Here is a 17,389-nt window from a genome sequence, read left to right on the forward strand (position 1 = left end):
GAAATCCTCCTCACATTCCTCTCCTAGATCCTACCCCTCTTCCCAGGTACACGACAATTGATATCCAGAGCCTGGCTCCGTGTGTTTGCACCAAATTTTTTCCCGCTTCCTCACCTAGAGTGATTCCCCGCTCCAATCCACGCCGCCGTGGTCACCTCCGACTCCAGCGTCCGCGCCCCGCTGTTGGCGTCCGTCAGCCACGGCCACCGCATAGCGACGATTAGCTGCTTTGGCGGCGTCGCCCATCCCTGTTGTGCCGCTTAGGGTAGAAAAGGAACGCGGCCCTGTTCCGTGCTGCCTGCGACTTGGCGCCGCAGAAGCCTACCAAGTTCGAGGTGACCATGACGACCGCCATGGATGAACTCGCGAAGAAGTTTAACGGGTTCGACGCAGCCATGACGCGGGTGCTCGACAAGCTCATGGCACTTGAAGCTTGGAAGTCGACATCGAGCGCCACAATGGACAAGTTGCTCACCCAGGCGGAGCACACGGCGTCCCGCATCGACCACATCGAGTCGGCGCCTTCTACCTCGACGTTGCCATCTATTGCACGTCCGGCGACTGCTCCGCCACAGCCACCATCTCGGTGGGTCAACCCGTTCGACTTGAACTCAGCTCCACATATGGAGATGCGCCCATGCCGTAACCACTCACCGGGATGCTGGCGGTGGGATCCTTGGTTCCCATCCGCCACACCCGGTCACGGGTACGTCCACTGATTCCACTTTCCGTGACCCTAGTTTCATAGAGGATTCTCATGTTGACATCCATAGAACTGCGCCTGTTCCTAAGATGGAGTTCCCTAAGTTTGATGGCGAGAACCCACGCCTGTGGAAGGATATATGCGAAATGTATTTTGAGGTGTTTGGGGTTAGTGAAACCATGAAAACTTGTTTTGCTGCTCTGAATTTTGATGGTGCTGCGGCTAGTTGGTTACAGACCCTTGAGAGGCATGGTAGAGTGCCGAGCTGGGAAGAACTGTGCAAAGTAGTGTGTGACCGTTTTGATATAGATTAGTATCAGATTCATATGCGTCAACTTGATGCCTTGTGGCAAACTGGCTAAGTAGCAGAGTACTACCACCGTTTTGAGCAGCTATCGCATAACATCTTGCTTTATAACACTTCGTATGATGACGTCTTCTTTGTTACTTTTTTCCTGCATGGTCTCAAAGATGAAATTAGTGCTCCCATTAATTGCTTTACATCGCCCTCCAAAATGTGGATACTGCTAGTGCTTTGGCGTTGTTGTTGCAGGAAGAAGAATTGGAGAAAGTTAAACTGAAGCGTTCATATCGCCATGACTCTAAAGATAGTCAGAAGCCTGGTAGCAAGGGTTTCACTACCAATGATATGATGAAGCACTCTCTAAAGAAAGAAGAATTCGAGAGGAATGAGAAAGTTAAACTGAAGCGTTCATATCGCCATGACTCTAAAGATAGTCAGAAGCCTGGTAGCAATGATATGATGAAGCACTCTCTGAAGAAAGAAGAATTCGTGAGGAATGATAACACTTCTCTGGAGTAAAAGTGGCAATCCAGGAAGGAGTTCCGAAAAGCTAATGGGCTCTGTTTCATGTGTGGTGAAAGATGGGACAGAAAACATAAGTGCCCTGATCGGTTTTCTATCAGTGTGATTCAAGAGTTATTGGAGCTCTTTCAGTTAGATGACTTTCCTGACTACTCATCTAGTGAAGAAGAGGAGGCTCATTCAGTCATGATTGTACAACAATCTCAGTCACAGGGTAATCCTGCTGCAGTACACAGGAAGAGGAAAACTATGAGGTTCAAAGGGTTTGTGGGTAAAACTGAAATTCTGATCTTGTTAGACTCTGGCAGTGCTGGTACATTTGTCAGTCTAGAGATTGCTGCATCCATTTAGCAGTCAGTCCAGCCTTGTGATCCCCTTCAGTTTTCTACTGCTGATGGGAGCCCCATGTTGTCAACAACTTTTATTCCTCAGTTGAATTGGTGTATTCAGGGACATTCTTTTACTTATGATGCCAGAGTTCTTCCATTAAAGGGTTTTGATATGATACTGGGTGCTGATTGGTTGGAAGACCACAGCCCAATGTGGCTCCATTGGAAGAAAAAGATCATGAGAACCCACATCAAAGCCGCAGAATTCAGTTACAAGGCCTAAAAGATGACACATCTAGATATTTCAAAGTATCTTCTCACAAGCTGAAAGGATTAGGGGTGATCAAAGTGTGTGTTGGCCGGGGATAAGGATGGTGTACGGCGCGGGGCATTGAACTAGGGCTGGTGCGTGTGGAACATGGAGTTCCATGACAAGTTGTGGTCTTGATTTTCCGTTGGGGTGACGCTTGGTTCGTACCCAATCTATGCAATGCCGCCGTTCCTGTGTCCATTTTTGGTCATTAGCTGGGAGAAGTTTGGAAGGAAAGCAACGGTTTGGGTTTTCATGACGATCTACTTGGGAATGGTTCATCTACTCTTTTGTGTACATAGCGTGTATCCTAGACGGGTGAGTATTTAATTTGTAACATCGCATACACAAGAGAGATTGCTTACTGTATTTCCTTATATTTTTATTAATCAGTGGCAAACCCGGAAAAAAATTGCATGGGCGCCGCGCGCACCAGCGACGGGTGCGCCCCCCCTCGTGGCGCGTCGGGATTGGACGGAGTGCACGGGGGTCTCGCGCGGCTCGCCCCCTCGCGTCCCTGCGCTCGATCGCTCCCGGCTCGGCCCCTCGCGCGGCTCGTAGCGCTCGGCTCCGCCTGCGAATCGTCTTGTTGTGAACTGAATCGTCTCGTAGCGCTCGGCTCCGCCTGCTAGCGGGAGGCTATCGTGACCTAGGTTTCCAGGCGTCCGCCGTCGATTCGTCTTCCCCGCACTACTGCCCACGGCGGAACTGTGGCGCCGGAATAGGTGCCATCTCAGCTATGGAAGAAGGGCTGCGCTGCGAAGCCCTACCCGGCGACGGCCACGCCGCGGACGGAGCAGAAGGCAGTGACGGCCACGCCGTCGACGGGATAGCAGGCGGCGACGGCCACGCCACCGACGGGGCAGAAGGCGGCGTGCCCGCGACGTCCCTGGGCGATCGCGAGCAAGCTATTCTGTCGTCGTCGATCCTCAGGTAACTTGTGTGGCTGCTCCTCGCTTCATCATGATCCCCATCCATGTCTTGGTTATTGATCCATGTTGTTACTCCCTGAGGAAGCTCCTGCGATCCCTCATGATCGTTAGGGTTTATTATTACACCTCACTATCAATTTTCCAAATGTAGATTAAATGCTCCTTCTGCGAATCATGATGTTGCTTGTGATCGTGGAGAAGAGGAACAACAAATACCACATGTTGGAGCAGTGGAGATTGAAGTACCAAATGAGGTAAAATAAAAGTAACAAACTTCACAAACGATATCTAATATTTTTTGTTATGTTAGACCTTTAATTGATAATTATTTGTACAGGATGTGGTTGATAAATATGCTGAGATGTCACCTAAAGTTGGAATGACTTTTGACTATGAGGAAAAAGCTTATGAGATGTACAATACCTATGCTGGACTTGTTGGCTTCAGTGTTAGAAAGAGCAGGATGAAGCGCTGCAAATCAGATGATAGTTTATCTCAGAAATATTTTGTTTACAGTGGCCAAGGACTTCGGAAAAATGAGGCATCACAAAAAGATATTACAAGGACCTATTGTGATGCTCGTGTCCAGTTTAGTATCAGCAAGGAGAATGTATGGACTGTGCAAAAGATCGTAGTAGAGCACAACCATTATCTTGCCAGTCCAAATAAGATACATAAGTTGAGGTCCCAACGAGAGATTATAGAGGCAGATAGAAAATTAATTGGGCAGGCACGGCGGTCTGGAATGAAGCCATCCCAAGTTTTCAATTTTATGAAGGAGCATTATGGAGGGGAAGACAAAGTACCATTTACTAAGATGGATTGCTATAATGAGATTGGTCGCGAGCGCAGACAGTACTTAGAAGGCAATGATGCACAAACATTATCTGAATATCTGAGAAATAAACAAGCCCAGGACCCAACATTTTTTTATGCAGTTGAGGTGGACAAGGATACTGGTCATATAGCAAATTTCTTTTGGGCAGATGGTCAGTCTATCATGGATTACAAATGCTTTGGTGATGCTGTGTCCTTTGACACCACATTTCAAACAAATAAGTTTGAAATGCCTTTTGCTCCGATTCTTGGCACCAACCATCACAAGCAAACAATAATTTTTGGGTGTGCACTCATGTTCAACGAGACTATTCCATCATTTGTTTGGCTATTTGAGTCCTTTCTTCAAGCAATGTCTGGAAAGCACCCAAGCATAATTTTCATAGATCAAGACGCGGCAATGGCAGCAGCAATTGCTCATGTATTCCCAAACACAGCCCACCGCCTATGTTTGTGGCATATTGGCCAAAATGCTGTCAAACATCTTGGTCCTATAATTAAAGCGGCAGAGGACAAGGCAGAGGACAAGACAGAGGACAAGGCAGAGGACGAGGCAGAGGACAAGTCAGGTAACAAGTTCAACAAGTTCTGGGCGGATTTCAAAAGTTGTATCTACGAAGACAGAGCAGAGATTTACTTCAATGAGAAATGAGATGAATTGTTGGCTAAATACAACCTTGAGGATAACACATGGATGTCCAACCTATATGCTTTGAGGGCAAAGTGGGCTGCGGTATACCGTGACTCATTTACAGCAGACATGCACTCGACCCAGAGGAGCGAAGGTATGAACAATGTCTTCAAGAAAACATTTCGTAGGAAACTTGGTCTTTCAGAACTCCTTGTAGAATGTGAAAATGTTATAGTCACTCTAAGGTCAAATGAGAAGGATACTGATTTTCAGTCACGTCGAAAGATCCCAGTTTGCTACATTCCAAATCTGCCAATGTTGAAAACTGCAGCTGAAACATATATGAGGAGAATGTATTCAGATTTTGAGGAAGAGTTTAAAAAACAATTTACGTTGTCTTGTGAATTGTTGGAAGGTAATGGGACAAACTCCACATTCTTTGTTAAGTATATGCAATCTGAACGTGGAGCAACAGTAGTATTGAACAAAGAAGATTCGACTATTACATGCTCTTGCCGGATGTTTGAATGCATAGGTATGTTAAGTATTATCTTCCAAGCTGTTTAAATTGCATCTTGTATTCTGAAATATTGTTTGTTTAAATTTGGAACTATATGTTTCAGGTTTATTATGCAAACATGCTCTTAGAGTCTACAATATGAATGGGGTATATAATTTGCCATCACAATATATACTGCCTAGATGAACAAAATATGCTAAAAGTGGATTTTATATTGAAACAAAACAAGGATCCGAGGAGGGAGATTTGAATGCACAGGCAACACTTATATCTCGACATGCCACATCTCTTGCATTGAAGTGTTTGTCATCAAAAGAACTACTTGATAAAATCCAGAAAGCCATGCATGACTTGAACTTGGAAGCGGATACTTATCTAAGTGAGATGCATGATAAATCCAATGAGATTTCCCCTACTCCAAATGAATGTGTCCGAGATCCACTAAATGGTGTAATATCATTCAGAATCCCTCCAGTCATAAAAGGTCCAAAGGAGACATGTTTTAAAAATGTTCTTGAGAAGAACCCAGGAAAGAAGAAGAAGAAGAAGAAGGGTGCCCAGAAGAAAGGTATCCAACTGTTAAATGCCTTTTGTTCTAGTGTAAATTTTTTTGTAAATATTTGTTTATCATATATTTTGCATTGTAGGTGACGATCTGGAACATGATGATATTGAAGCAAGAGACGAACGTGCTGAGACAAACCAAATAATTGTAAGACAATACCTATTTTCAAAATTTATTCCATTACATGCATGATTTATGAACACTTTTTTGTCGTAAACATAGGATTGTAATGTTGGGGCATCTTCAACCATGAATGCTCCTTTCGTCCAAGGTGGATATAATAATGTCGCAATGCCCCCGTTCAATTTATTTGCCAATCCTTCTGCAATGGCTCCTCCATACATACCAGGAGGGTACACAAGTCTCTTAATGGGAGTTGATCAAGATGCTACAACGCAAGCTGCTGTTAGGAAGTTACATTTTGATGAATCTATGTAGACATGTTCTCATGAAATGAACCATATTGTTTTGTAAACTCAGACCCTAAGCACCTCAATTAAATCTTCAAAGTTGATGAGTAGAGGTTACTATTCACAATCAGAAAATTCAGAGAATAGTAAAGTCTGAAACAGCATCATTTAGCTGTTTTTGGAAATTATTTCTGAGCAACATTGCATCTAAACTTTGGCTCCACAGTAGCAAAAATGGGATCTATGAACATTGGTGAACATGTACTCTCATTTGTTGAGCTAGAAATTGGAGTTAAGTAATTTTAAGAGAGCTCCAAAAATCCATTTCAGCACTGGGCGCCAGACTTAGGGGGACAGGAGTAAAGTATGAAACAACATCATTTAGCTGTTTTTGAAAATTATTTCTGAGCAACTTTGCATCTAAACTTTGGCTCCACAGTAGCAAAATGGGATCTATGAATATTGGTGAACTTGTACTCTCATTTATTGAGCTATATGTTGGAATTAAGTAATTTTAAGAGAGCTCCAAAAATTGATTTCAGCACTGCACATCCTGGGCGCCAGACTTGAAAGAAAATTCTAAGTCTGGGCTGCCTGACCATAGTGATGCTTAAGGAAGTTTGAAATTATTTTGTGAGAAATTTGCTTTGTATGATAGCAAGTTTTGTTGATGGTAAATAAGGTTTGGAAGTCAAGGTTTACCATGGTTCCATTGGTTGGAATAGTAAAAGATGTTTACTAATTTTAATCTAACCTCAAAGATGGAATTTTGCCGCTGTCACGGAGTGTTAACTGAGAAACTGAATGGCTGTAGTTCGCCCAGGAAACGGAGCCGATGCGATGCGAGCCTGAGTTCGTGCGCGAGCTGGCTCGAAACCTGCGAAGGAGCCGAGCCGCGCGATGGGGCAGGCGGGCAGCGCGCGATGGCGAGCCGCACTCGGTACCCACACGTCCGGCGAAGTCCAATCGTTGCACGCCACGAGGGGGTGCGCACCCAGCGCCCTGTGCGCGCGGCGCTCACGGGATTTTTTTCCGGCAAACCCCTTCCCTCGCGTCGCTCCCCTGGAGTGGCTCGTGGGCGACCCACCTCGCCCCCCACCGCACCCCTCCGAACCCTACTCCGGCGGCCACCCCTGCCGCTGGTAGCCAGCCCGCGGCGGCCCGAAGCCAGTGCTCCTCGCGCCATCCAATCACCCCCTTCTCCTCTCCCTTCTCTCTTCTAGGTGGTCCTCCTATCCTCCTTCGCCGGCGGGGCTCCCCGGACCTCCGGTCACCGGATCCGCACCTCCCAGTGCCGGATCCACCTTCCTTGGGCCCGGATCTGAAGTTCCCCGGATTGGAGCTGCCCTTGGCTCGCTCCCGCGGCGGGGGCCCGGTGGCCAACGGCAGTGCAGCCGGCGGCGGCCCGTGAGCTGCGTCGGCTTCTTCGGTGCAGGCGGCTTCCTCCCGGCGGTGGATGCGGCCCACCCCGACGGGGTTCCGAACTCCTCCTTCGCGGACCCAGCGTGGACGGCAGCGGGTTCGGCACGTTGCGGGGCTGGTTGACTGCATTAACCCGGTGGCATCCCGGTCGGCGATGGCGTCCCGGTGGCGCTTGTCGTGCGGCGGCGACGTCTGGCGGCGCGGCGCGGCCCCCTACATAGGCGCTCTGCGATGGCTTCCTCATGGTTGCTCCCTGCGGTGGTTTCTCAAGGAACCACCTTGGGGGCGGGGTGTCTCGCTGGCCGTGCTCCGGTCTCCGTCGCGTCCCCGCCCGCTATCACCAACGGCGCAGGCGGGTGGGCTTCCGCGTGGGGTGCTCCGAGCTGCAGCCCCACGCCGGCGCGGAGCTTTGCGTAGGTCCAGCCGCCTTCCCTCGGATGCGGCGCAGGGCCTTGCGCGGGTCCCGGCGCCCCTTTCCTCCCGGCGCAAGCACAGGCGGGCGGGCCTTGGCGTGGGGGCTGCCCGCTGCGGCCCCGGGACGGGGCACTGTCTGCTCCGGATCCTCTGGCTCTGCTGGCTGTGGAGGGGTGCCTTGCGGGCCTCCTCTGTATTGCCGACGCTCGCTGGGGGCTAGTTCCGGTCGGGGACTTCAAAGGCGTGTCCTTTCTGGTCGTTTGGTCGCTGATGTAGGTCGCTGGGTCGCTATTGTTGGATTATGTGGGGGTCTAACGCCGCCGGTGCCGTCTGTCGCGAGCTTGGACGACGGCTGTCGTCTCGTTCCCTTGAAGCTCAGGCGAAAGCCTACCCAGTTCTGTGCTGGGCCAACAACGACGGCGCTCGAGGGCGTCGTTCCCCCCTTCCTGGAGGTGTTGTTGTGAGGTCTCGGGAGACGTCGCCTTTCTTTCTCTCCACTGCATCGCATTGTTCGTCGAGGACTCCTCGGCGTCCTAGTCGTCTCACTTGGCCCTCCCTTGCCATTGCTGAGCTAGTTCTTGGATCTTGGTTGTCGCTCGGGGGATCTTGTCCCTCCAGTTGTCTTCTTCGCTGGCAGATGGGGAGGATGGGTCTTTGTCCTTCCTGTGATCCCTCGGATTGTTACTCATCTTCAGCGAATTGGCGCAGTGGGCGGCGCTAGGTTGGCTGGTCACGTGGAGCGGGGATGAGGGAGAGCTTTGGCTCCTTCCCTCCCCTGGTTGTTGTGGTCGCTCTTGGCCGCCCTTCCTGCTTGCTGAAGCTTTCAATCGTCATCATCAAGAGTTGCTTGCTACCTTTCCATCGATTAGCTTCTTCTAGGCTTCGACGGTCGAGTGCGTGAAGTTGGTTCTGGAGGCCTGCGAAAGCATGGTCCGGTTTCATCGGGCCGACAACGGTTGCGTTTCCTTAACGTATCTCACCTCGTTGGAGGCGTTGTTTCGGCCTCCGTCCATTTGGTCTTGCCAGGTGAAAGCTTGATCTGCTCCCTCGTGGGCAGACGGATGATGGGGGCGTTGGCCGCGTTTCCCTCCTTGGAGGCATCATCTTGCATGTCCTTCTTGCTCCTCTTCCACTGGCGTCTAGTTGTGAGTCTGTCGATGATGTGCTTGCGCTCTTGATGCAATCTACCATGCAGGTTTTAGGCGTCGCTGTTGGTAGTGTGATTTCTTCTGTGGGTGTTCTTCTGTCCGTGTTGGTCGTCGTTGTTGAGGTTGTTCCTTGTAACTTCGCGTCTTGGGGTTCTCCTAAGGTTACTTAACTTGTAACTCTCATTTTCTTAATGAAAAGCGTGCTATGTACGTCTTAAAAAATTAATCAATGGCAAACAGCTTTAGTGTTTTTCACATTTGTTTTTCTCGACTGACCACATTTTTTTTCCAGCACAATTTACTATAGTTATACTAGCTAGTTACTCGAATATTGGAAACCAGAAACTGTTGGCCACATGTACAGAAACTATTGGGAAATGTTAGTAATCTACACATGCAAGTTTTGTCCTCTCAGAATTTTAATATGTTTTTCATCCTAGCCTGTATATCTTGGCTTACTAGGATAGAGGAAGATTCGGTAGCTAGAGTCACTACTACAGAACAGTCCTTTGTTCCAGGCTATTTGTCCCGGCAGTCTTTGGGCCCGGGACAATAGGTGGCTTTTGTCCCGGGTCCAACGGCTAGCCGGGTTAGGGGGGCAGGGGCCTTTTGTCCCGGTTGGAGGCACCAATCGGGACAAAAGGGTGGCCTTTTATCCCGGTTGGTGGCTCCAACCGGGACAAAAGGCCTGCGCAGCCTTTTGTCCCGGTTGGAGGCACTAACCGGGATAAAAGGCCCCCCTTTTGTTCCGGTTGGTGTCTCCAACCGGGACAAAACTCCTTGGCCCCCTTATCTCCTTCCCTCCCCCCCGCCCGAGCCATTCAGCTCATTTGTTCTTGCTGTTCTTGCCTCGGGAGAGGAGTTCTTGCTCATTTCTTCACCACATTTGTGAAGATCTTTGATTCCCCGTCCATCCATCGGCGCTAAAGGTTTAGGGCTTGTTTTTCTCTTCTTCCTTGGCTTGTATAGCTCATTTCATGCTTTAGAAATAGAGAAAATGTGTAGTTAGCTCATTTCTTGGACATTTAGATTGCATATGTAGGTGTGATTTTCTTTTAGATTTAGATGAGTATGTGGATAGTAGAAATTTTTAGAATGAGTGTAGACACTTCATGAGATGTATTTGTATATATGACCATATTGTGGATAGTTGATTTTTGTATTCATGAATGAATTAATGAAATGAGTATATTAGAATTTTTTGTATTATGAATGGATTATTTTGACACTCTAGTGATGTATTTATTCAGGCTCACATTGAAATCATCTAGAAGCTAAAAAAATCTTTATTTCGAAACAAGTATACGTCGTTAATCTCCATCCAACGGTGATAGCACTACCTTTTGGGGATACACGATGCGCTATAAGGACGTCGCGAATCGGCTGGTCGCATCACCAGCACTTCCGATTGATAAGAAGACAGCATTTGACGCAGTCAGCATGGCCGTTGTTGTACTGAGAGCATATCAACGAGCATGCTGTCTGTGCCAAGTGCTGTGCCTATTAATCGTAAATGTTGGTGCTGCGACTGGCCGATTGGTGACATCCTTGTACCGCAGCGTGTCCCCCCGAAAGGCAGTGTCATCACCGCAGGGTTGAGGTTACTGACATATACATTTTCAGAAATAAAGGTTTTTTTTCTTCTAGAGGGTTTCTGGATATTGAAAAGAGTGTACTCATGGAACTGAAGGGTGTCAAAGTAATTAGAAGTTATAGAGATTTCTTTCAATTAATGATACATTTCATCTTTTTATATGATTTCATTGTTATTTGCAAGAGTTATTAATCTGATCATTGTAATTGTAATACTAAATAATATTTGCATTGTAATGGTAAGAATTTATAATTTTGTGGAAAATAAAGGTATTTTTCAGTAAAATATGGCTTCAGCAGCTGTAGGGAGTGGCGCCGGTGGGGGTGATCGTTGTCCTTCTGGAGAGAAGGGCACAACTCGAGTAGGTCGTTGGTCCAAAAAAACCTAGTGCTTTTCATAGGGCAGCGCTCCGTTATTTGGAAAAAGAATATAGAGAATGCATGGCAAGGGGCGAGGAACCTCCGTTTGATCTTGAGGATTTATTGCGGCGTTACGGTTTGTCACCACCAAACTCGGAGGTTTCAGCTCCGCTATCTTCTTCTGCGCCAGCAAGAAATCCGTTAGAGCATTCTGTGTTCAAACGCAAGGATGGTTGAAAACCTATGTGTTGTTGTTGTCCGAATTTTTAAGTTTCATGTATAGTCCTCCTTTGTTAAGTTCTGTAATGGATTAAGTACTCATTTAAATTAATCAAGATGTATGATGGATATTGCAGATCTTGTAATTATTCATGTTATGTTACATTTAGTTTAATTTAGGTTTGATATATTTTATTTATTCGATACGTGTAAAGAATTCAAATCGATTTATTTAAAATGCAGATGGACCGGCAATGGATGTACAATGCTGACCGACATTCGAAAGAATTCATTGATGGCATGTATTATTTTTTGTCTGTGGCTACGGCAAACAAGCAGAATGGTTTTATGTGCTGCCTGTGTGTTCATTGCAAAAATAACAAGGATTACTCATCTTCAAGAATCCTACACAGCCACATTTTCGCAAATGGTTTCATGGAGAAGTATGTTTGTTGGACGAAGCACGGAGAACAGGGGGTTACCATGGAAGACAATGAAGAAGAAGATTTTGACGACCACTTTCCCGGGAATGCTGGAATCGGTGCATTCGATGACGATATTCTCATGGAAGAGCCCGAAGTAGATGTAGCAGAAAATGATCCCAGCGACGATCTGGGGCAGGCATTGCACAATGTGCAGGCAGACTGTGAGAGTGAAACGGAGAGGTTGAAGTTCCAGAAGTTGTTAGAGGACCACCGTAAGTTGTTGTACCCAGATTGTCAAAATGGATTGAAGAAACTTGGCACCACCTTGGAGTTGCTGCAATGGAAGGCGACAAATGGTGTATCCGACAAGGGATTTGGTGAATTACTCAAACTTGTTAAAAAAATGCTTCCTAAGGACAACAAATTGCCTACCACAATGTATGAAGCCAAACACCTTGTTTGCCCTTTAGGATTGGAAGTGCAAAAGATACATGCATGCCCCAATGACTGCATCCTCTACCGAGGCGAGTACGAGAATTTGGATGCATGTCCCGTATGCAGTGCATTGCATTACAAGATTAGAAAAGATGATCCTGGAGCTGTCGAGGGGGAGCCTCCCCGGAAGAGAGTTCCTGCGAAGGTCATGTGGTATTCGCCTATAATACCACGTTTGAAGCGTCTGTTTAGAAATAAAGATAATACTAAGTTGATGCGATGGCACAAAGAGGAACGCATGAAAGACTCGATGTTGAGACACCCCGCCGATGGGTCGCAGTGGAGAAAAATAGATAGAACGTACCCTGAATTTGATTTGGATGAGAGAAACATAAGGTTCGGTTTGAGTACGGATGGCATGAATCCTTTTGGTGAGATGAGCAGTGGTCATAGCACTTGGCATGTGACTCTTTGTATGTACAATCTTTCACCATGGCTCTGCATGAAACGAAAGTTCATCATGATGCCAGTGCTTATCCTGGGTCCAAAGCAGCCCGGAAATGACATTGATGTGTACCTAAGACCATTGGTCGAAGAACTCTTATTGCTTTGGGGCGATAAAGGTGTACGGATGTGGGATGAATACAAACAGGAAAACTTCAACCTACGAGCATTGCTGTTCGTAACGATCAATGACTGGCCTACTCTTAGTAACTTGTCAGGACATTCGAACAAGGGATACAAAGCATGCACACACTGTTTAGATGATACCGATAATATATGGTTGACTCACTGTAAGAAGGTTGTATACATGGGTCATCGTCGGTTTCTTCCCATCAGGCATGCGGTACGAAAGAAGGGCAAGCATTTCAAAGGCCAAGCGGACCACCGAACAAAACCGATGCACCGTAGTGGTAAAGACGTCTTCAACATGGTAAAAGATCTAGAAGTTATTTTTGGAAAGGGATCTGGTAGCCAACCTGTTCCGAACGAAAACGGAATGGCACCCATGTGGAAGAAGAAATCTATATTTTGGGAGCTACCATATTGGGAAGTCTTAGATGTTTGTCATGCAATTGATGTGATGCACCTCTCGAAGAATTTTTGCGTCAACCTGATAGCATTCTTGGGAGTGTACGAAAAGACAAAAGATACAGTAGAAGCACGTCAAGAATTGCAACGTATGGAAGAACGAGATGCCTTACATCCACTCTTAGCAAGGAAGAGAAAGAAACCATGTTTGACTGCTTGAGCAGTATAAAGGTTCCATCTGGATACTCATCAAATATAAAAGGAATCTTAAATTTGGCAGAGAAGAAATTTACAAATCTCAAGTCCCATGACTGCCATGTGCTTATGACCGAACTTCTTCCGGTTGTGCTGCGGGGGATTCTGCCTGATAACGTCCGGTTAACCATCGTGAAGCTATGTGCCTTCCTCAACGCAGTTTCTTAGAAGATAATTGACCCGGAGAATTTGATAAAGCTGCAAAACGATGTGGTGCAATGTCTTGTTGGTTTTGAGATGATATTTCCACCATCTTTCTTCAACATCATGACACATCATCTAGTGCACCTTGTAAAAGAGATTGATATCCTCGGACCAGTATTTCTACACAACATGTTCCCATTCGAAAGGTTCATGGGGGTACTCAAGAAATGTGTTCGTAATCGAGCTCGTCCAGAAGGAAGCATCGCCAGTGCCTACGGAACTGATGAGGTCATTGACTTTTGTGTTGACTTTATGGATGACCTTAAACCGATTGGAGTCCCTGAATCGCGATATGAGGGGAGACTAACTGGAAAGGGTACATTAGGAAAGGAATCTTATGTCTGCACAGATGATTTCTCATTCAAGAAAGCGCATTATACGGTTCTTCAACAATCATCCTTGGTTGACCCATATATCGAGGAACACAAGAAAATTCTGCTCTCCAATTTCCCGGAAAAGTCTGAGGCATGGATTACACGTGAGCACATGAACACTTTCTGCAGCTGGTTGCGGAAGCATCTAATGCATAACATGAATATAAGTGAACAACTGTTCTTATTGGCTAGGGGACCATCTTGGAATATCTTAACATACCAAGGGTACGAGATAAATGGAAACACATTTTATACGATAGCCCAAGATAAAAAGAGTACCAACCAAAACAGCGGTGTTCGTATGGATGCCACGGACAATAATGGAAAAAAGGACACATATTACGGCTACATTGAAGAGATATGAGAGCTGGATTACGGTCCCAATTTCAAGGTGCCTCTATTTCGTTGCCAATGGGTTAAGCTATCTGGAGGAGGGGTAACAAAAGATGAGTATGGGATGACAATAGTTGATCTCAACAATCTTGGGTATAGAGACGAGCCATTTGTCCTAGCCCAGGATGTCGCTCAGGTTTTCTACATTAAGGACATGTCCAGCAAGCCAAAGAAGGGGATAAACAAGCAAAAGGATAAGCCTAAGCGACACATAGTTCTATCAGGAAAGAGAAACATCGTTGGAGTGGAGGACAAGACAGACTTGTCAGAAGAATATAATAATTTTGTTGTCATTCCACCTTTCGAAGTAAATGCTGATCCATGCATCCTGCTAGCCATTGATGATACTCCATACTTGCGCCGTGATCATAATCAAGGGATATTTGTGAAGAGAAAGTCTGTTACCGCTAATCCTTCATGTACTTGAATCGTTTTATATTATTGTATACAAACGTAATCGCAATTCGAATACTTTTATTATATATGTACTGTACAATTATACTTTATGTGTTATATATATCATTTTTTATATTTTTCACTTAATTACCAGACTCAATTATAATTTTCATTCAATAATGGATTACTCAACTAATTTTATTTATTTCATGAAATTACATTCACATTAACACACTATACTCTCTCACTAACACACACAATCTCACTAACACACACACATTATCTCTCAAACTCACACACTACTCATTAGAAATTGCTTAATTTTATGTAAAATTCACTTTTTAAACGTTAATATCGTGATAGAATCCACTTTCTGTCGAAAAGCAATAGTTTGAAAAAATTTGTTCACCTAATATATTTTTGCATGGTCAAAATAACAAATATGATTTCAAAAAAAATTAGATATTTCGTTGACCCAATCACTTGAATGAAAATTAATTATTTTTGTTGCGTGTATCAAGTTTATATAGAGATAAGAAATTTTGTTCAATAATTTTTAAAATCAAAATTTATTAACTGAATTAACAAATAAAAGCCTATTTTAAAAAGAAAAATAAAAAGAAAAAAACAAACATAAGATTTGGCGGGAATGAGGGAAAACAGGCCCCTTTTGTCCCGGGTGGTAGATCCACCCGGGACTAAAGGCGGGCCGCGGGCTGGGAATTTTTCCGGCCCGCCCAAAAACACCTTTTGTCCCGGGTGGAGCCACGACCCGGGACAAAAGGCCCTTTTGTCCCGGGTGGTGGCTTCACCCGGGACAAAATGCCCCCATCCTATATATGTGTGCGCCTTGTTCATCTTCTCCCAACACTTCTCCGCCATCTCCGATACGTTGCTTCTCCGCCGCCGCGTCTGCCATCTCCGATCCGCTGCTTCTCCTCCGCCGTGAGCCCAGGAACCTTGCGGAGCCGCCCAACCTCGACCACAGCCCCTGCAGTGGCCGGAATTTGTGCCGAACGCCACCACAGGTATTTCCGTCCGCCGCCACGATTCCTTGCCGCCGGTGGACTCCATGCCGCCCTGACCCCCGGTCCGCTGCACCTTCGCATGTCCCTCACGAGTTGAATCACAGGATCCAGGAGCCCGGAGGGCCCCTGCAGGGCCTCCTCCATGAGCTTCGCCCGTTCGCCGCCGCTCGCCATCGCCGTCGACCCTGCTGCACGCCGCTGCGCTGCTTCTCCGGCCGACCCGAGCCCCCGGTTTGCACCACCCCGGTGAGCACAGGTTGAATCGACCCCCGGAGCACGGAGAGCGTTGAGCTCCGGCGAGCCTGAGCCGAGCGCCGCCGCGTCCCACGCCAGTTAGGTCCCGGCCGCCCGTTCCGCAACCAACGCACCAGATTAGATCGAGATCGGATCAAACCCGAACCGCCAGATCTAGATCCGACGGCCCTCATCCTTAGATACCGCTTGAGCCTGCCCTTTTTGTTAAAGAGCCCCTGGACTTTTCAGGAATTAAATCGCGATTCACTGCAGTTCAAAAATAATTTCAGATCAGCCCTTTTTTTGCGTTTAGGCCCCTGAGTTTTCCAGTTTTCGAACCCACCGTCCAGTCCTTTTCCTTTTGCATGTTAGACCGTAGATCTAACCTTTAATTATGTTTTAGTCCCTTGTTTTTGCGCAGAAACCCCTGTAGTTCCAGTTTTCTCACAGTTTAGTCCCTGGACCTTGTTTTAGCCCTAGATTTCGCGTTCTAGCTCCGTTTTAGGTGTTTTTTATGTCCACACGATCGTTGTAACGCGTAGCATAGTTCTAGCTCAGTTTTGTTTGCTATTTTTATGTATTGTTGTACTGTTTCTTAGCATTTTTCTTTGTTTGCATGTATGTGTATGTGCTGGACCTTGTTTTGGCGTTGCGATCATGAGTAGACGTTGATCCTTCGGAGGAGTACCAAGAGTCACCTTCCGTGGGGCACTTCGAGCAGCAGGAGCAGTTTGAGGAAGGGAAGTATAACATGAACATTCCTATCACCTTTAAATACAATTTCATACTACGCAAATATGTCAAAAGTTTATAATATTTCTTGAATATTTCATGTATATTACTTAGCGACTACAAAATATTGTAGAAAATTGCATTTTGACTTTGTGAAATACTTAGAGAATGACTTAGTGAATTACTTGGATAATGACTTAGTAAATTACTTGGAGAATGACTTAGTGACATACTTGGAGAATTACTTAGTCAATATTGATGTGAATTACTTAGAGAATTTTTTAAGGGTTTTATTTTTATTCATATTTAATTACGATGGACCCGCGACACACAGACGCGGAAGACGAACAGTTCCTGTTTAATATGATTGCCGAAGGTCAAGGAGATGTCCCTGAACAAGCTGATGATGTCAGCAATACCGACATATATTTGAATATGTCCGGTGATGGAATTGAGCCACCATCTATTCAGGATGACGCTGCTGCTGAACAAAGTGCTAATGTACATATCACAACTATACTTATTTGTAGTGACAATCATATTTTCATCTGAATCTATATGAATACTATGAATGTTTTTTTATAGCCATCTGGATCATCGTCGTAGCAGAAAAAGACGAAGGGAGGCCCAACAAAAAAATTGGAAGGGCGGTTCATTATAAC

At 46.0% G+C, this 17,389-nt stretch overlaps 1 protein-coding gene across 1 annotated transcript; it reads left to right on the forward strand.

Moving 5' to 3' along the window:
- The first annotated feature begins 2,625 nt into the window (after positions 1-2,625).
- On the forward strand, positions 2,626-4,589 carry LOC120695020 (protein FAR1-RELATED SEQUENCE 5-like). The gene is made up of 3 exons (XM_039978347.1): positions 2,626-3,101; positions 3,252-3,354; positions 3,438-4,589. Exons 1-3 carry the CDS (start codon positions 2,908-2,910, stop codon positions 4,587-4,589), a joined length of 1,449 nt encoding a protein of 482 aa, XP_039834281.1. The 5' UTR covers positions 2,626-2,907.
- The last annotated feature ends 12,800 nt before the right edge of the window (positions 4,590-17,389 follow it).

Source organism: Panicum virgatum, chromosome 2K (assembly GCF_016808335.1).
Source record: "Panicum virgatum strain AP13 chromosome 2K, P.virgatum_v5, whole genome shotgun sequence".
In the NCBI taxonomy this organism is placed as follows: Eukaryota; Viridiplantae; Streptophyta; class Magnoliopsida; order Poales; family Poaceae; genus Panicum; species Panicum virgatum.